Source organism: Psammomys obesus, unplaced genomic scaffold, assembly GCF_907164565.1.
Source record: "Psammomys obesus unplaced genomic scaffold, mPsaObe1.curated_primary_1811, whole genome shotgun sequence".
NCBI lineage: Eukaryota > Metazoa > Chordata > Mammalia > Rodentia > Muridae > Psammomys > Psammomys obesus.
This window is the reverse complement of record NW_026585691.1, coordinates 4,783,871-4,804,455: the sequence shown is the minus strand read 5'-3', so window position 1 is coordinate 4,804,455 and position 20,585 is coordinate 4,783,871. Positions and strand designations below refer to the sequence as shown.

The following is a 20,585-nucleotide window of genomic DNA, read 5'->3' as shown; positions in this document are numbered from 1 at the left end:
TGTGTGTGTGTGTGTGTGTGTGTGTGTGTGTGTGTGTGTGTGTGTGTTTCCTTACACAGGGTCTCTCTCTATAGCCCTGGCTGTCTTACAACTCAGCCTAGATTGGCCTCAATCTCAGAGATTCCCAGTGCTGGGATCAAAAGGATGAGCCACCATGCTCAGCCCATCCTACACTGTTAAAACCACTCATCCTAATTAATTTCAGGCACCAAAGGTAACAGCACGTGGAAGGGTTGGTGTGTGACTTTAACGTGTATAGGAAATATAAGACATTATGAAAGGGCTTGGTCCTATGTTTCAGGCTTCTGAAACCTATCAACTGAAATCTGCAGGTCAACAATTCTACCTTCCATTAGCACGAATTCTATTCTCTGTGGTTCAGGAAATTTTTCTTCATTTTTCTGTCTTTGAACAGGCAAAAAATGAAACAAGAACGAGTCCTTTAATGCTGACCTGGAATAGTCACGTATAATTTGTTGAAAATGTGTTAAGATAAAGCCTTTTGTCCTCTGGAAGATGACACTTAGACTCAGGCAACACTCAGACTCAGGCGATGGGGAATAGTGACTCCCACTGTTTAATCCAGTGTTTGGGACTCTGGGGCAGGAGGATCTTGAGTTTGAAGTTCATCTGGGCCACATCGTGAGTCACTGACATTCATTCTTCATTCATTGAAAATGACCAACAAGATGGCTCAATGGGTAAAAGGCAGTTACCACAGAGCCTGACAACCAGAATTCCATCCCTGGAACTGACTGGCAGGGGAAAAGTAACTCAGCTGTTCTCTGACCTCCACATAAGAGGCACAATATCAGCGCCTGTGCAGGGGGTGGGGGAGATCACAACCTAGCACACTCCTTGCTTCCTGCTTACACAGGATGCTTACATTCAGGTAATGGCAGTGGGCGGTGAAGGCCAGTCTCAGATCACCTGCCTTCACTACTTCAGGTATGGGTCTTAGTGATGATCAGCATCTTGTCCGCAGACACTCATCCCTTCGAGGCTACTGCATGTAGTGGCAGAGGTTGCAAAAAATGAGGTTTTAGCTAGAGCAGCCATCTCTGTGGCCTGTGCTATGAAGCTAATGTGTAGATGAAACAGAAGACCTGGTGACTTGTGTCAGGTGCTGGACAGTGGTCATAACAGGGAGCAGCCTGATGTGTGTCGTGGGTCGGTTTTAACTCACGAATGATGTCCAATGTGTTCCCTCTTGGCCCTCATTCAAGGTCCAGAGCAAGAATTTTTATCCCGTGCCCAGCACGGAGAGGAGCATGGACACACTTGCCGGTGGAGAGAGGCTCAGGCAAGTGCTGCGAGTGGAAGGACCAGGAAGCATCCTGCTCTCTGCTTGCCTGTGCTAGCCACGCCTGGGTCGCACATGCCTTTTAAAATTTCATTACCAGGAAGGCTAATGCAGTGCTAGTAGTCAGACCATTTTGTTTCTTGGCAAAAGAGAATTCTTAAGGGGATGATCCAGCCTCTTAGAGGTGCAGGAGAGGAAGTTAGATACTAGGATTTCTGTGTCACTGCCTGCTGCTGGGGAGGAGCGCTGCCCCGTGCCTCCTCTGCTTTCATCAGGACAAGGATTTATAGGGATTCGGTTTCTGTCTTGCTGTCTTTGTCCCTCCTGATGAAGGGAGTTGGTGAGTTTTGGGAGCCAGCCAAGATGGGGATTAGGTAAGCAAAGGACTTTTTTTTCCCCCTTTTTCATGTTAAATTCATCCAGTTGTATATTTAATGGTTACAATTATCCTGAGATAAGCAAGGACACAGAATCACGGTACAGGTCATTGATTTGTGTTTTTAAAGGCAAGGTAAAAATTGAACTGCTGTTTCAGAGATACATTATTTTAAAAATAGAACGAGCTGCACCACACAGCATTAAGGTTTCATCTCTTAGCTCTCCCAGAGCCGCCTCCATTTACTCCAGCTTTAAAAATTGGTTATTACACAGTTACATTAAAGTGTCAAGTATACTAATTTTTCTGATTTTCTTTCCTCTTTAAGAATACATCTTGTTAAGCCTTGCCGAGTAAAAAGATTTTTTATCAGGCAATTATTATCTGCCTTGGTTCCCTCCTCTGTTAATTCTCTCCAGGTAGGGATTGCATTGTGTTTCCAGGGCCTGGTATCATGGGGAGTTTTGAAGTGGCTAGCATTGGAATTTAATCCATTAGGGTTCAAATCGTGCTTATGACTTCAGTTTTCAATAGAAAGTATTACAGAAGGGCCCCAAACCACACACAGGCTAATGAATATTCTCTCTTTCTGTAGCCATGATGTAGAAATTAGAATTTTGTAATTCTGTTAGATACAGCATACTTAGATTCTTTTACCCCCAAGAAATTTAAGATTAATAGCGATGCTAATTGATAGCTCTTACTTAATTAAATCCTGTGTTAGAGTTACTCTTCACAACAAGGTGAGGGCTGAAGTTTTTCCTTTCCTTTATTGATAATCCACTAATAATCCTGGGCTAAGACTTAAGTCATTCTGCCTGTGAAACCATTGTTTTTTTTTTCTTTGGTTTTTCAATACAGGGTTTCTCTGTATAGCCTTGGCTGTCCTAGACTTGCTTTCTAGACCGGGCTGGCTTCGAACTCACAGAAATCTGCCAGCCTCTGCCTCCCAGAGTGCTGAGAATACAGGTGTGTGCCACCACTCCCGGCTTGTGAAACTGTTCTTGTACCACCATGACATGTGTGTGCCTGTGAGTACATGAACATGCATATACATGTGTCTGGAGGTCAAAGTATAAAAGCAAGTGCCATTCACTAGGTTCCATCCACCTTGTGTTTTGAGACAGTCTTCCTCCTGTCTGGCACAGAGTCTCTTACTGGGCCAGCGCTCATCCACTAGGCCAGGGTGGCTGACCAGTGAGCCCCAGGGCTCTGCTTGTTTCTGTATCCCCATCACTGAGACCACAAGCATCTGTCACCCGCCACACCTCACCTTTTTGTTCTAATTTCATGAATCCTCTCGCTGGGTCTGTAAAGTCGGATGGTGTTCTTGTTTGCTTACTTAGGAAAGTGACGTTTTATAACCTACACTAGGGTTTCCAGAACAGTCAATGACACCACCACGAAGAAATCACATCTACTGTCAGAAATAGCTATGCCTCTGGGTGGATAGTTCATTAGTCATGTTGGCTTTATCATGTAAGATACAGCCTGAAAGAAACTTGATTTCTTAGAAAGGCCTGTCATTTAACTACTTATTCTTTGAGATAGAAATGCTGCCTGGGACACAAGCCTCTATTTCCCCAAATTGGTTGTAAGAACACAGTGAGGGGCTGTGCCTTAAGACCTTTATGCTGTATGTGCTAGAGAGCAGACATGGGCCGTATCCAGAAACACGGACACTATCCAGAAACTTCTTTAAAGATTTGTTTATCTGATGCACATCTCTATAGATGTGTGATGAGTGTATGGGTGTGCGCCGCGTGTGTTTAGCAGTCCTCAGAAGCAAGAACAGGGCTTGGCTCCCTAGACCTGGATCGCAGGCAGTTGTGAGCTGCCAGATGGGTGATGGGAGCCACACCTGCATGTGGAGGCCGGAGGCTGACTTCAGCTATTATTCTTCAGTAACTGTTCACTGCTTGTGTCATTTTGATTGTTTTTTTTTTTTTTTTTGTTTTGTTTTGTTTTTTGTTCTTGTTGGCCTGGAGTTTGACAAGTAGGCTAGAATGGCCAGTCAGTGAGCCCCAGGAATCTGCCTGTCCCACCTACTCAACACTGAGATTAGCAGCAGGAAGCATCGTGTCCTCCCTTTCTGCTTGGGTTCTTAGGCTTGAACTCAGTTCCTCATGCTTGCACTGATGGCCACTTTATCAACTATACTGTTGACATAACCCTGTTTGTTCAGGCTTGTTTATTTATTAAATTTAAACTTATTTCTTTACTTTAAATCCTGATTGTAGCCCCCTCCCTCAGCTCTCCCTGGTCCCACCCTCTTTCCCTCTTCTCCCTGTTTCCCTCCCCTAGTCTTCAGAAAGGGCAAACCATCCTCCGCTACCATCTGACCCCGTCCTATTGAGTCTCATTAACACTGCCTGTATCCTCTTCCTCTGTGGCCTGACAAGGCCCCCGCCATGGAAAAGTGATCCAAGAGTGGGCAACAGAGTCCATGTCAGAGACAACCCCCGCTTCCCTAACTAGAAGACCCACATGGAGACTGAACTGCCTATATCTGAGCAGGGTCTAGGTCGTCTTCATACATGATCCTTGGTTGGTGCATCAGTCCCTGTAGACCCGTTTACTCAGTTTTAAAAGCTGATTCAGAAAATACAGTTTACACTCTTGCCCAGAGTATGTATGAAAGTGACTTCCAAATTGGTCAAAGGTTTAAATGTTTTACCAGCTAAAACTATAAAAGTTATAGAAAAAAACAGGCATGCCCTTGCATGGTGGCTCACACCTTTAATGCTAGGCAGAGGCAAGCATTTCTCTACGAGTTGAGCCGCCCCGTTCTACATCGTAAGTTTCAGGTCAGCCAGAGCTACATGAACAAAGCAAAAACCCTATCTAAAACAAAAACAGAACAAAGATCTCATCAGCATAAAATAAATCTAAAAACTTCATCATGTTGCATTGGGCAGAATCAAATGCTCAAGACATAAAATAATTATATAGAAGATGGGCTTCATCAAAACATTCTAGCATCGACAGATACTATCTGGACAACTTCCAGCAGTGGAGAAAATGGTGCCAGTCATCTGACCAGAGTCTGGTATTTACAATATATAAGGAACTCTAAGAATCCAGTAAGAAAAAGAGAAACAATCCGATTTTTTTATTTGGACAGAGGACTAGAGTAAATATTTCTCCAAGAGGTAAACAAATGGCCAGTGAGCACTGGAAAAGATGTTCTCTATCTCTAGGTATGAAGTCCAGGTATGAGTTAAAGAGATGTAGTTCCACCTTCCAGGGTCAATGAATAGTAATGGGTCTTGGAGATGGCGGAGTGACTCAAACCCCTCTACACATGGACTAAGAAAGTTAATGATGTGGAAGAGGATATTGACTCATCAGAATATTGCTTATTCCCAGGTTGGGTCTTAAGTGAGACTTGATGGTGCTTGGATAAATGTCCCCAGGTGGCCAGTTGTGGTAAAGGCTTGGTTTCCCAGGCTAGGGCGGTGGTTGGGGTGATGGGACTTTTAGGAGGTGGGATGCATTGAGAAGAAGGTTCTCAGAGCTACTGAAATCCCACCTTCCCTATGCTTCTTGGCCACCGTAGGTTGAGCAGCTTTTTCTGTCATGTGTTCACACTAGGATGTTCTGCCTCAGCACAGACCCAAAAGCAAACAGGTCACCCACCCTTGGGCTGAAGCTTGCAAAACTGAGAGAGAAAAAAAAAATACTCGGAAAGAGAATCGCCTTGCAGGTAAAGCAAGCTGGGCTTTAGGTACCAGAAAAGAGATTCAGTAAAAAGGCCGGGGAGGCTGGGGAGGTGGCAACTGGGCAAGCCTCCAGAACCTGCAGAACCAGATGTGGTAGCATGTGCCTATACTCCCAGACCTCCTATAGGAAGGTAGGAAGCAAGACAGGAGACTCCCCAGAGGCTGACGGCCACATAGGCTGGAGTGCCCAATGGCAAACAAGAACATCTAAAATTGTCCTGTCCTCTGACCTCTACACACATGCTATGGCATGGGATGGCATGGGTGCTCCTCCACTCATAGATGTGAATACAGAGAGAGAGAGAGAGAGAGAGAGAGAGAGATAGTCAGACCAGAGACAGAGACAAAGAGGGAGATTTTAAATGTATATAATAAAAGCATGAAATTAAAAAAAAATTTGAAGATAGGGCTGGCTTTTTGACTTTGTCCTTTGAGGATACACACCTTAGGAGTTATTTAGCTTAACTGATGGCAAGAACACCAAGGAGGGCAGCACAGACTTGTCGTTAACCATTTCATTTTCTGTGGCTTCTGTTTTTAATCAGCCACACTGTAATCATACATGCAGTCGTAGAGTGAAGAGGAGGAGCCTGTAACCCTGGGAGCCTGCTATCATGGCGAAGGGCCCTTCCCAATCTCTTTTTCTGTGCTCCCAGGCTGAATTTGTTGTGACGTCGATTTCTTGTTTCTCTGACTGCTCCCTGGGGTATCACAGGGGCATTCGATGGAGTCGATGAATTGTGTGTGTTGGGGGCGGGTCTGCAGGTATCTGATGTGTGTGACCCTGTGGCTTTAGAGGCACTGTTCTTTGCCGCTTGTCATGTACTGTGTAACCAAATCGATAATGAAGTAAAAGGAGAATTAGCTTTGCTTAACATTTCAGGGGTGATGGAGTCATAGTGTCTATAAATATTTATTATATTTCCCTGAAAAGAAGCCTTTTCCTTTTTGACATTCAGACTTGTTCACTGAGGGAGTCTTCACTGTGGTGAGGTTAGGGGCTCCAGAGAGGGGAGGGAACTTTTCCCCGCAGTAGGCTGACTGCTGTTAGCTTGTTTGTTGTGAGACAAGGCCTCACATTCTCTATGTAGCTGGGTTTCATCTTGAACGGACACTCCTGCTCTCATATGTGTGCAGGTGGCATTACGTAGAAGCGTCACCACACCCTGCTTATGCAGTTCCAGGGGCTGGCCCCGCTTCTTGTGTGCTAGCAAGCTGTCTTTGAACTGAGAGTTCGAGAACTTTCCAAATGACAATAAACCCCGGCAAGATTGAAATCTACTATAATAACGGAGGAGACAGAACCCTTGTGGATCAGAGCTCTTGACCATCACTGCTGAAGGACCCAAATTTAAAGACTGATGGGAGTCAGCATGTAAGCACTGAGGAGTGTTTTCATCTGTTAGTGCTGCTTTTGCAAAATATCCAAGGCTGGGTAGTTTGTGAGCAGAAAACACTTCCTCTAGAACTATGGTTCTGGAGAATGTGAAGTCAGAGGTGAAGGGGCCAGTGGATTCTGTGCCTGATGAGGGCTGTACCCCACTCCCAGGACAGTGCCTAGTCTCTGGGTCCTCCTCCATAAACTCTCTGTCCTTATGTGGCAGAGAGATGGAAGAGATGAACCTTTTCTTCAAGCCTCTGAAAATGCGCTAGTCCTTCCGGAGGGTTTTGCCCTTGTGGTCTAATCATCCTTAGCCCTCCTGTCCTGCACTGTTGTTAAACCCAAGATCAAGTTTCAACATGAATTGGGAGGGGCCACAAATGCTCAGACCATGATGTTCTTATTCTCTCTTAAGTCAAGATGCCTTCTGTCGTGCAAATGGTTACCAATCTTTATTCTTACTTGATAGATTTATAGCAAGTCATTTAAGAAGAACCTGCTGTTTTTCTGTGATGGCGATGATGATGGAGAACTCGCCTAATAGCTATCTATGGTCTGGCCACTGGAGCACACTAATCATGCGGCGTCCGAGTCTCTGAGAATTCTAATTAAAGGTCCTGTCTTACTTGCAAACTTGTCACCACAGCCTTCTCAACAAGGACAGCAGCTTCGTTTAGGTCCTTCCTTTGTTATAAACAGTTCTTGGAGGGTGCACTCTTGTGTGTTGGGACCTGTGTCACTTGTGGTTAAAGTTGGACGACTCTAACTTGCTCATGCTGGAGGCCACTCCTAGTCTGTCAAAATCTTACCCACCTGGGTCTTCTCTGGGAAGGTCCACACTGTCCCAGCTTCATCTTGGGGCCTTTCAGGAGCCTTGAGGGCTTCCAGTCAGAGAGACACAGAGCAGTGCTTTCACTCTTGAGTCATACAGACTTCAGAGGAACCTCAGTGGTGATAGGACCCGCTGAAGCTCTCATTCTGGACTCGTCACCTGGCTTGCTGTGTGGATTTTCTTGTCCACCCACATTGGGGCTCACAGAGGGTAAGTCTCCAGATGACAGTGTCTGGCTCTGAGCAGGACATGTGTTTGCTGTGAAGGCTGACGCCCCTTTAGTTCAAGAACAGCCTCACCCTATCTGCTCACTCCCCTGAAGCTGCCAGCTTCCCACCTCTCGGCTGCCGTCACTATAGCAACGGAATCTCAGTCTTCCCTCCCAGAGCTCTAGATACATCTGAAATTTGAGGTGGTTGTGCTGAATCTAGTAAGCCATCCTGTAGAGCCAATTTCTTTCCTGTCCCTTTATAGAACATGGGTTTTATCTTGTAAGGAAGCCATCAGGATAGCTATCCATGTGCGGTTGGTGAGCTCAGTCTGGCAGTCACTCCCCGCCCCAGAACCCACTGATAGCCAATAGCTTAGAGATAAAGGGTAGGGCCCTGCAAGCCCCTCCCTGTTCCTTGACAGTTGATGGGCCCGATCTTGTCTGTGCCCAGTGCGGGTAAGGACCATTGTTGGGAGCGGATAATTGCATTGTTCGTATGGAGTCTAGAGGATGGGTTTTTTTTTTTTTTTTTTTCAGCCATTCACTCTGACATCTAGTGCCCTTCCCTGTGCCCTTTTCTACATTGTTGTCTTCTTGCTGGGCCCGTATCGTTTCCTTGCTCTCTGAGTCCTGGGCAGTCTTGAGTCACTGGATTCACCATTGTTCATTGCAAGAAGGGTCTTCTGATTAAAGCTTTTCTCTGTTTTGTTTTTTGAAAGTTTCACCTATGTTTATGTTATGTGTGTGGGTGTCTTGCTTGCATGTAAGCATGTCTGCGCACCATATGTATGCCTGGTGCTCAAGCAAGTCAGAAGAGAGCATCAGATGCTCTGAAACTGGAGCTACCGATGGTTGTTAGCCTCTGGGTATGTGTGCTGGGAATTGAACTCAGGTCCTTTATAAGAGCAGTCACTACTCTTACCCATGAGCCACTTCTCCAGCACTCCCTTGCTTTGTGATAAAGTCAAATCAACACATATAGACTTAACTATGACGGGTTTTTGTTATTCATAATGTAAATCTTGGCTATAATCCACTGACAAATTTGGCAAGATTTTTGATCTGGCTTCATTTATTAGGACCAAGATAAATGGCAACCCCATCAGTCCTTCCATGTGTCATGGTGAAATCTGGTGGGCAGTCCTGGAAACTTGTGCTTACGGGATTAGAATATTGATGCCTACCAGTCATGTCACACAGCTGTTTACAGGGAAAACGGATTCAGTCCTTTCTTCTGTCATTTCTACAGCTTGACATATATTTTTAAAATTTATGTTGAGCATCTATCTTTTCTTTGCTGCTCATGTAAATCTGGTTTATGGACCATTCCAGATGTTTTTTTTTTTTTTTCTCCTATTCATTTCTTTGCTGATTCTCTTTTTTTGTTCTGGTCCCTTATAACCTGAGCCTTGGATAGCAGGATCATTCTGCAGCATAGATTAAACTATAAAACCTGGATTGATTTTTTTTTTTTTTTTGGCTGCCCAGTTGCTAATACATATTCATTTCGCTATCCTATAACTCAAAATACAAACTGATGTCTCCTATACCTTTGCTTCTGTGGGTGGTATCAGTCTGTTTTGGGCTTCTCCCAAGATATGTTGATGTGGGGAAGAGGGGGAAATATTTAGATGGTTAGCTTACAAAAAAATCTGAAATTAGAAACACAAGACATTTAAAATGGAAAAGCCTACTATCGCCTTATTTATGAGTGTGAAAACCTAAATATAGCTAGTGTGCACAAAGACAAATATAGCTTGGTACATTATGGGATATTTCATTGTAATATTATATATCTATTAAAATTTTCTACAGAGTTTACAATACTGTGGGAAATGATTATTATACAGAATTGTATAGAATGCATTTTCTCAACTATCTAAAAATAGACAAAACCCAAAGGAGATGTGTCAAAATGTCAGCATCTGTAGTTGGAGCGGGGCCAGGCACAGACTTCTGAATTCAGGCAGACTTGGGTCTAAGTCTTCTGTGTTTACCTTTTATTAAGCCTGCTTTACCCACGATAAATCGGACCTCACTGAGTCATTAGGTAAGTGTGCGATTACTCTGTAACTCACCAAGTGCAAGTTCAGTTATTAATAACAGCATTAATAGTACATACCTCTCCCATTTTACTGCTTTCTTAACACAAGTGCTGTTTTTTGCGCGTCCCCTCCCACCCAGACAGCATACTTTTGACGGGCTTACAAAGCAACTATGCTTTAGTTAGCCCCCTTAGGCAAAGTCCAACCCCTTAGCAGTTGTGTGTTGGAATCTGTGTGCTTGGTAAAGAATCACTGCCAGGTATATGGTCTCATGTATGTCCCCTGCTATTATTTGCAGTGTTCTAATATACACACTTATTAGTGTTCTTACATTATGGAAATGGGGAAATTATGACAGATTCACCTACCTGAATCTGTCATTAGCAACCTGAGTGGATTGAGAGGAACAAGAATGTTAAGCATGCCTCTGGGCGTATCTGTGGTGAGGGCTGCAGAGGAACCAGAACACAGACTTTGACCTAACCAGTGATTTAATCTACTGATGGCAGGATCTTAGTTGCTAGAGGTGTCTTTGAACCGCACGTGTTGGCTCTGGCCTAGCCTGTTCTCTGCTTCCTGGCTTCCGTGAGATGAGCAGCCTCTAAAGGATGGAGAAGCTCCTGCTACAGGCATAGAGCAGAGCATGCATCTGTCTGTGGGCTGAAACCTCTGGAATGAGACCTCTTTAGTTTCCCCAGATATGTGTCAGATGAAAAGGCTGACATGGTAGCCTATGAAGAGCGATGTGGAATAGTTCCCAAGTCTGAGAAAAGGAGCATTTTAAACTAGGTACAATTTTACTGGAACATTCCAGTGTTGGAATGTAAGGTGGGGTGGTTCTGGAGAAAGGGCTAGAAAATAAAAAGAGTCATTTGGGAAATTTAATCCAGTTCAAGAAGGTTGGATGGGTCACATGACAGTCTGTCCCTAGGCTTTGAGGCTATGGGAGTGAAACGGTCAATTACTTATAAATGACTTTTCTCATTGCTGTGATGAATGTAACTTAAGGGAGAAAGGTTTACTTTATCTCACAGTATGAGGGTACAACATGGCGGAAGCCGCATCTGATACTGCATGAGGTGGTAGGTTCACGGTGCCCGTGCAGCCAGGAAGCAGGGAGAGACTCTCAGCTGTCTTCACTCAGTCTGGCCATGGAATGTTGTCACCCACTGTTAGGGTAGGTCTTCCCACCTCAGGTAACTCAGTCTCCATTCCCTCACAGAGATGACCAGGCATATTCTAGGGGATGCTAGGTCCTGTCAAGTTGACAGTCAGTATTATCCACCACAGTCACTCACATTCCTTGATGTATTTCAGCTCCAGATTTTTGTATCAAGTCTCCAACAGGAATGCTCTTCCGATATGTGGTTAATAGATTAACATAAGTAAATAGCAAGACTATGTCTTTATTCCTCAAAATTCATTCTTGCAAAAGCCACGCCCTATTGCCTTTGTGAGTGATGTGTGGTTTTCAGCCTTTCATTGAAAGAGACCAGAATTGGGAAGTGTGTGTGTGTGTGTGTGGGGGGGGGGGGGTTCTTTCAGCTTTTTTTATGTGAAATTACATGTGATCACGTCAGCTTGCACCATCACTTTACAATTGAAATCAGGCAATCAGGCTGCTGTAGCAGATGTCCTTCAGCAGGGACCAACACGGCTTGGCATTCGATTAAGTTCGAGCATAAGAAAGATCTTTCTTGGGTGGTGAGGGGGGTATTGTGTGCAGCCATTCACTCTATTCCCCCGTGATGAATCTAGAAAATACGGACCCTTCTCCCAGACCTTGTAGAACAGAGCCCTGTGTTTTCCAAGCAAAGACTAGTGTGCTGTGGTCATCGCAGTGTGGGTGCTATAAGACAAAGCTGTCTGCATCTGCATGGCTGGCAGCATGGAAATCTGCTGTCCTGAGACATCACAAAGCATCCAAGGACACCAAATGATGGGAAGACTTTTAGTCCAGTTCACCCAGTGCATGCTAAGTAATTCACGGTTCTTCTGGTTTTGACCTTCATGGTGCTTTTTTTTTTTATCTTTTTCTTTTGGGTGTGACTTTTTTTTTTTTTTTAATCATACTTGCCTTTGAAAACAGCCTGCTGTCAACAATCTGAACAAGTTAAGGTGTAAAAGAATTCAAAATCCGAGTTGATTCCTTCTTTAGCCTTTGCTGAGGGAGAAAAGAGCAGGTGAACTCAGAAGGTAGACTGCAAGAGGAATGGGAAGGGTGGATGATTCATTCTGCTGTCTTGAATGTCAAAGCCGAGTAGCGAGGTTCTGGGAAGCCCACAGAGCCTTCTTAGTGGTCTGACGAGAATGACAGTACATTTCTCACACTGCCTAGGAATTCGCTTATCTTCCCAGATCCTCTGCACGTCTTCTAGAGAGGGAGATTGGGAGGAGGATCTCTGTCACTTTCTATCTTGTCTAACGCATCCAACAACAATTTCTACTCCAGAGTGCTATGCAGCTGTTCAGTACAAAGGGACATCCTGTGATGAGCCTGTGAGTTTCTGTGGTAACCCAGGAGTGCCACAGCTGAAGCAAAAGTTACAGTGGGATGCCCTGAGAGCTGAAGGAGGGAGCTGAACTTCCCTCATTGCAACAGTGGAAAGAATAGCCAATGGTAGCAGAGCTGGATTCTGGGTAGGAAGGATTTCAGGAACTGGGCAAGAGAGCGGTGCCTTTCCAGAACACTCACTGAAATACGGAGACACTTGCTCAGGAATTAAACACATGCCCATACCATCTGAGTGGGGGGACCCTCCAGGTGGATCCGGCTGGCCACCTCTTGCATTACTTTCTCTTCTTGTTGCTACAGTAGAATGCCTAAAAAGAATCAGGTTAAGAAAAGTAGCGTTTGCTTGGGCTCCCAGTTTAAGGGTGTAGGCCATCATGGCCAGGAAGGCATGGCAACAAGATTCTGTGCGGCTAACCACTTTGTAACATTGTATCCTGAGTTGGGCTCCAGACAGATCTGTGTTGTGCTGGTGCTCAGCTCAAGTACTTTCTCTTTTTCATTCATTCCAGCCCTTGGAATGGCGCCAAGCACATTTAGAGTGGGTCTCCCATTTCATATAAAACGATATAGAAATTCCCTCATGGATGTGCCCGGAGGTTTGTCTCCAAGGTAGGTCCTGTCAAGCTGACAGTCAATATTGCGCATTATACTCCTACATTTCAACGTCTTGTAGGCACTGAAAATCATCTCCTGGGAGAGGACAAAGCAGTGGTCCCCAATTTCCCTAATGCCGTGACCCTTTAGTATAGCTCTTCAGGTGGTAGCTCCTAACAAGAAAAATATTTTCACTGCACTTTTAAAAGTAATTTTGATACTTCTATGAGTCGTAATGTAAGTACCTGATATGCAGGAAATCTGACATGTGGCCCCTGTGAAAGGGCTCTGTGACCCCAGAGGGGTTGAGAAACACTGAGATAAAGCTACATATATGTGAAGCCTCTGTTCCTTTTTCATTCCCTCCCTGTAGCAGACCTGCCGGATCTTCTGGATCTTCCCCTCCTCCAGGGTTCTGTCTTTTTTCTGCAGCCTACTAATACATCCATCTGCAGAGTCTCCTCATGATAAAGGGCAGCTCGGCCGCTTTGCCCAAGTCTGAAGTGTGCATTCTGAAACACTGATGGAGGCAGATGCACATATGAGCGTTTAAAGTCGGGCAGAGTTGGGAACACATCCTTGTGAGCACTGTCCGCCTTCATGATGGACTCCCAGGTATCAGCGTCAGAGCCAGGGGGATTGGGAGGGCGTATTGGGGGAATCCTTGGAGGATTACATACTTCATGGATAGCCCTCTCTACTCACGGGGGGACTTTGTTGCACTGTGACCTTGATAAAGTCTCTTGACTTCAAGATGATAGTTTCTTTCTCTGGAAGTGGTAAAATGATGCCAGCATCTTTCTCCCTCCCTCCATATTCCACACTCAAGGCAGTCTTTAATTCTCCTACTGGAGTTAAAAAGGCCAAGTTGCCTGCACTTCTGCATTAAATCAACACTGAGCCCTTCTCCATGGTGGGTGTGACCAGGAGCAGTATCCCTGCTCCTTGTCCTCCCTCGAGGACTTGTTAATGAATTGGACTTGTTCGACCTTTGTTCGTTCCTGATTTTTTTTTTTTTAATTTTATTTAAGTTCATTTTGTGAGCCATGAGGTTGAGGCTCTGTGGTCCTTGAACTGGGTTTTAGGTGAGTGGATGCAGTTTGGCCTGAAGGATGTTGGCAGCCTGCTTATCCTTGAGCCTTTGAATTATTGTGGATAGAGACGTCTTGGTGGGATTTGAGTCAGATGCACAGAGGGGAAGTAATGCTCATTGCAAACATGGTTAGAAGTTCACGGCTGGGGAAGTGATGGGGTGTGGTAAGCAAGCGAGTGTTCCTGTTCCCGGGGTGGGCACGATGCCTATATGAGATTGCCTCCTGTAGGTGCCGATGTTTGTAGCCGTACATCAGGGCTGCTGTCAGGTAAGTGTCTTTTTGCAGTAGACAGTTGTAACAGCAGAATCAGCTGTTCAAAGTTTTGACAGTAAGTGACTGTTGGATGTTCAACCTGAAATGGGACCTCATCCATGGCTCAAGGAGCTTCACAGAAGGTGGGCAGAATGAATCCAAGAACCAGAGGAAGATGCGGAATACTGTGGAAGCCCGCCTTTTGGGCATGTCTTGGCCTTTGCACTCCTTAACTCATAGCAGGTGTGCTTCCCTGCGCAAGATTTGGGCCTGCCCCTACTGTCATGAACAGAGAAGGGCTTCATGAGGTCCTGCCCTCCTCTGAGGATCCAGAGGGGCGCTGATGCTTGCCAGGGGAAAGAAGTGAACATTTTCCAGTAGTGTCACCACTGGTGAAGTGCCCATGCTCCTGTAAACAGCCACCAAAATAAGACATGAAAAGCCCGCCTACATCTTTCCATGGAGTGCATATTAATTTCAGAGATCTTCAGTATCTGAGAGAGTCAAAGCTGGACTCAACCCTTGTTCTCAGAAGCCAAGAGGGGTGATGGTGCTCTCATGGCAGATGTGTCCCCACAACCATGGTAGAGGTGCTTGATGCTGGGTTGGGAGTGGGCAGGAATCACAGTGGTAGCCCACGGGTTATGAGAGCTGCCCCGTGGCTAGGATTTTTATTAACCCACTGGCTTCTGCTCATTTCACACCTGTGTAGATAATTAATCACTTCTGAGCTATGTCACCACTTGCCCTTCTAATTGAAGGGCTCAAAGGTGAACAGTGGTCCTAGCCTCTCTGAAAGAAAGCCTGTGACGGTCTTACGGGACACGGGACTGTTCCCTGTGGCTGGGCTTCCATTATGGCTGCAGAGGGGGCTTGGTGGGCCTGATCCTTTCCTAAATGGATGATAGGTGCTCTGAAAAATTGCTGCTTTGCCTGAGCAAATAATAAAATGGAACAAGGGGGCCTCTCTATGAAATCCCAGCCTTCTGGGTTCTCAACATCTGGGAAAGAGTTGAGAGGGAGGGAGACATACTGGGGAAGGCCTGGGTAACTCACAGAAAATGTGGCTCCTGTAGAAGAAATGGGACCCCTGGCTGCTTACTCTCACCACCCACTCCACCCCCGAAATAAAAGACAGCAGGCTCTGGGGGAAGGGTTGACTTGGCTTACCTTCCTTATGAGCCTAACCTGCTTGGTGTATTGGAGTCTAAATGCTTGGAGTGAGCCCTGTGCAACTGATCCCTGAGAGTCAGCACTCCTGGGTAGCAGAGCCCTGGTGTGTGGTGGGTTCTTCCTTGGCAAAGAAGCCACCTCTCTTCCTTTATAGAGATGCAGGTAAGCCTGCCAAGAAATGGAAGCCCTTCCCTTGACTCCGCTTGGAGAGAGCTGGCGTGCAAGTACAGATGAAGGCTGACCTTGTAAAGGCTCATCTTTATGTTGACATTTGGTTATGAGATGCATGGAGCTGTCAGCCCTGGCTGCATTACCTCCAGAACAAGCAGCAGATATGAAGAAGGGGCATGAATATCGCCATCCATAATTGGAAAAGCGGAAATCCCCTGGGTCACAGTCAAGAATGGATGAGCATAGCATCCAGTCCTCCCTCTCCTGGAGAGGCAGAGTCTCAGTGAGTAGAGGTTGTCTGGCTCTCCTGTCTTGCCATTTTACAGGTAGAGATGTAGACCTCCCAAGTTGCTTTGCCATAGAATATTCCTGGTCAGGCTCCACAGATAAGTGCCACTGAGCTGAAGCCAGTTGTGATGCCAGCCCTGCCCTATAGAGGGCACTGTTTTTTGTTTGTTTGTTTGTTTGTTTGTTTCCTCCTGAGCTCTTGGATGTGAGAATCTGGGTATCTCCTAAGACCTAGGTGCTAAGACTCAGCCTCTCCACAAATGCCCAGCTATTCTTCTCCCCGTGAGATCCTGGGATATGTAGGGGAGACTGTGTGTGAGGCTGAGCTCTGGATCTATGCAGTGAGTCTAGGGCTTACCAGAAGGTGCATGCCATGGACAGGAATAATGTCTGCCTTTGCTCCCCTCTTCTGGAGTTGAGTATAAACACTAGGATGAACTTTGCAGCCTCTGTGCTAGCTGAACACAGTAGGGTGCTTCCGGCGTTTCTATGGCACCCAAGGCTAATTTTAATAACAGAATTACTCAGCACTATTCGTGTGCCTTTGACTCATTGAATTCTCGCTGAGAGATCTTCTTTTTTTCTTCTTTCTCTGTTTTTTGGAGAAGGAGACTGAGGCGCTGGGACTTGTTCTGCATGGTACAGTTAACAAGGCAAGGTGGGGCGGAATGCCTCTTGCTCTTGACTTGTGAGGCATAAATCCGAGGGGTAGCTGCTCATCTTGACCAGTGTTTCTCTTAGAGATCCCTGGCTAGAGATGGGCTTGATTATCCCTGGATGGACAGGAAGATGCTCGGCTGCATACAGCTCTCTGGATTTGGGGCGTGATTTTGTTTTTTTTTTGTTTTTGTTTTTGTTTTTTGTTTTTTTTAATATCTACATTTCACTGCTGTTTCCAGTGGCTCATCTTATATAACAGATGGCATAGAGGTATTTTGTGGTGGACCAAAATATATATAATGAGAGCAAAGTATCATCAGAGTGGGAAGAAATTATTAAAAGAAAAATGAAGGAAATGTTGAATTTATAAGGTATCATGTCTTTTAATACACACACAAAATATTTAAGATCAGTATGAGAATAGACACTGAAACTGGAGCAAAAGGCAATGCCGTGAATAGGAGCTGCAGAAACTCTTACGTGGCTTTGGCTGTGGGCTTTTGTGCAGCTAAGTCTGAAAATGAAGCCCAATCAGCCATTCTCCATTCCAAGTGTATGTCATTAAAATGGGCTTAGGATACAGGAATGCAGTCAGTCACTCAGGAAAATAGCCAGGTAGGGAAGTAGCATGAATCGAAGGTTGTTTGAGGTGCATCATTTGTTCAGGAGATCCAGGGAGACGGCTCAAATCCTCATCTTCCGTTAACATCTCTAAACTGATAAATGCTTCAATCCCCTCTCCTTGCCATGGGGTAAAGCACGGCACTTAATGTCAACAAATGTCCATTTTGCAAGAATCTTGCTCATTTAAGAGCGGCGTGAGAACTAGCTCGTTGCTGCAGGCCTTGTCAGGATGTGTAAATCACCCATGTGCCTTGGTTTCAGATCCAGGCATTGACCATGTGAGTGAGCCTGTTGAATGATAGTAAAAGCCTAGTCCTTAAGTGTGAGTAATTGTTTAGAATGCATTTCTTTATGTAAATACATTGTATCTTTAAAGTATTCCCATGAAGGGGCTGGGGGTGGAGGGGGGCTTAGTTGATGAAGAGTTTGCCACAAAAGCATTTGCCTTGGGATTTCCAGCACCCATGTAAAAAGCCAGGCGTGGGGGCACACAGCTCTAATCATAGTGCTGGGCAGGTGGAGACGGGATGATCCTGGGCTCACGGGCCAGCCAGTCTAGCTGAATGGTTGGTCTCTGGGTTCAGTGTGAGACTGTCCTAAAGCATTAAAGTGAGGAACGATCGAAGAAGAGGCCCAATGTCGTCCTTGGCTTTCACACATATAAACACACACAAACATATATACCTTGTCTACACACATGCACAGATTCTTGTATAGTGAATGATTAGTCTTGTTCATTTGGGGAAAATGAATCACAGTAAATTAAGGAGCCAGGAATAAGAACCATGTTGGACCCTCTTTAGTCTTGGGGCCTATGCACAGTGCCCTGGAACAAAAGCTTGTCTTTTTTTCGGAAGGATTTCTCTTATGATGTGTTCTTGAATAAGGATGGTGCTCCTCCTTACAGTAGTTCTTCAGGGTGATTGAATGGTTCAGAACAGGACCCTCATGACCTCTGCTGGTCCTCATTCTTTTGAGCTTCTGCCTTGCACTGAAAGAGCTTCCTGCATTCCATGCCCTTCCTCCTGGGATGCTAGGAGGAGGAAGCATGAAAAGCTGATGGGGAAAGTTGGCCTTGGGTACCTGTTTCTCCCTGCTGCCTGAAGGGCGGAGGCAGGGAAATATCTGGCACAGAAGTCACTCCTGGCCTGGGACTGAATTCAGAGAGCAGACTCCCAACCGAAATGTCTTGTACTTACTCTCTCCTCTCTAACAGACTGAGAGGCAGCTATGTGGGCAGGGCCCAGAATTGAGATGGTATATCGTGAGGGAGGGCACTTAGGTGCCCTGGAACTGTCCTTAGGATGATCAGGAGGCAGACTCCTGTGTGTATGGCTTCCTGATAGGACAGGTGGCACCCTGCTGGATGAAAGCTTATCCACATAAGATGGAAACTTCTACTTATTGCTCTGTCTGCTTCCCAGCAAGCCTGCATAGGGTTGCCCTTTGAGCCAGCTCTCTCCTGCTTCTCACTCCTGACCCTATTGTCCACTTAAGTTTTGGACCCACCCTCTACTAAACTGTGTTACCTGAGTTGGCAGAGAACTCCAAGCTGTTGGACTCCATTGTCCTCACCCTTCACCTCATCTGATCTGAACTAGCCTTCCTCTGGCCACTGGCTTTTCCCACGTTCACTTTGACACCTCCTCCTCTCTCTGGTTCCACCACTGCAAGGACGCTTAGAGTTCTTTCCCCCAGGAAAAGATTAGCCATCCCTTCCTCTGCTGCATCTCATGACAGACATCCATGATGACATTGAAATCATGTCTGTCTCCACTGACTCTTTCTTAGCTTTGAGCCATGCAAAACAGCAAAACTTTTCCCAGTTATCTCTAGAGCTTAAAAACTGTGGGCCGAAAGTGGTCAGAGCACCTGAAATTCGCCTGCAAAAAGAGAGCTGGCAGCAGCTTTATAGATGGCTTTGAAAACCTTGATGTGGTGGTGGGAAGTGTCAGCCATTTCCAAGTCCTCTGTCCTGTTGGCAGCCCAACCAATGCACAGGCTGCAGTACCTCCATTCAGCTTGGGGCTAAATCTTGATAATCACTGCTGTTGTTCGTGGAGGAGAATATGTTGACATTTCTCAAATTTAGGAATGTTAACACATTATTACGCTCAGTGCTTAACACTGTTTCTGACAGCAATGTGAATGACTTTATAGAGGGGGAGCCGGATTAAGAACTCAGCTTTATTTTTTTCCCCTGCATCAAGGCTTGTCTCCTTGTGTTTTCGAGACTCTCTAGGTGAAACCCATCCAGTCATCTATGAAAATGGTGGCCCTGTCCTTAAAGATCTGTGTCCGCCACTGCAATGTGGTGAAGACCATGCAATTTGAGCCGTCTACAGCTGTGTATGATGCCTGTCGAGTCATTCGCGAGAGAGTACCTGAGGCACAGACGGGTCAAGGTGGGTCATGGTTATTCCTTGGCTTCTGAAAAATGTGTGTGAATGTCCCTTAACTCTGTAGCTAAAGGGACACATGTAGGCACCATTTAAATCATCTCTGTTTCAACCCAGGCACGGAGGCTCAGTTCTGTAATCTCAGCCCTCTGGGAGGCATAATCAGGGGTGCGCATCTCTGAGTTCAAGGCCAGGCTAATCTACCTAGGCAGTTCCAGGCTGTCCTATTCCTGTATTATATAGTGAAACCCTGTCTGGAGGGCTGGGGGTGGGGATCTGAATTTTCAATGAAACGCCTTCTTATATTACTCTGTGATAAGAATGGGCCTTCATCACCAGTGACCTCATTGACACTGACCCTTCATCTAATATGGAAATGCCTGTTGTCTTGGCCCTCCTCAGGTGAACATCCTGCTCTGCAATTTACACATCCCTGCTCTGCATTGTCACTGCATTGGCCAAATGAAGGGTAACATCTTCACCTGACACGCACTGACTCCATGTAGCCTCAGACCTGTGTAAAAGTCTAACAGTGTAGGCCCTTTGAAGGAGCTTCATGAGTTTTATCTCAATTTTTTAAAGATTTTATTTTTAATCATGTCTACGTGTGTATCTCTTCATGTGAGTTTGTATTTGTGTGAGTGCTGGTGCCCACAGAGTCCAGAACTTACTAAATTATCCAGAAATAAAAATTGGATGACAGTCCCTGTCTGGCTCTAAGATTTGCCTGTTTAGGCTCTCTGATACGTTTCTTTTTTATCGTCTTCTGAAACTGTTAAGGGTTTCTTTGGGTTGAATTGATACAAGCTCTGGTGAAGGCCTCTAAAGACTCAGAAATACCTTCCTGAGGTGTTGTGGGAACACCACCCTTCTGAAGGGCTCCACGGGTCCCAGTTACGTTAAAGAAAAGATGGCTCAGTCAGTCAGGTACTTGCTACATAGGTT

The 20,585-nt window shown here is 45.5% G+C and overlaps 1 protein-coding gene across 2 annotated transcripts in view; it reads left to right on the top strand.

Moving 5' to 3' along the window:
* The window catches only part of Tln2 (talin 2), a 401,214-nt gene that overhangs the window by 207,028 nt on the left and 173,601 nt on the right, over positions 1-20,585 (top strand). For both annotated transcript variants that reach the window (XM_055597884.1, XM_055597875.1), the window contains exon 4: positions 19,475-19,646. In XM_055597884.1, the coding sequence (XP_055453859.1) occupies positions 19,505-19,646 (142 nt within the window). In that variant the 5' untranslated portion in view covers positions 19,475-19,504. The remainder of the gene's footprint in view (positions 1-19,474; positions 19,647-20,585) is intronic.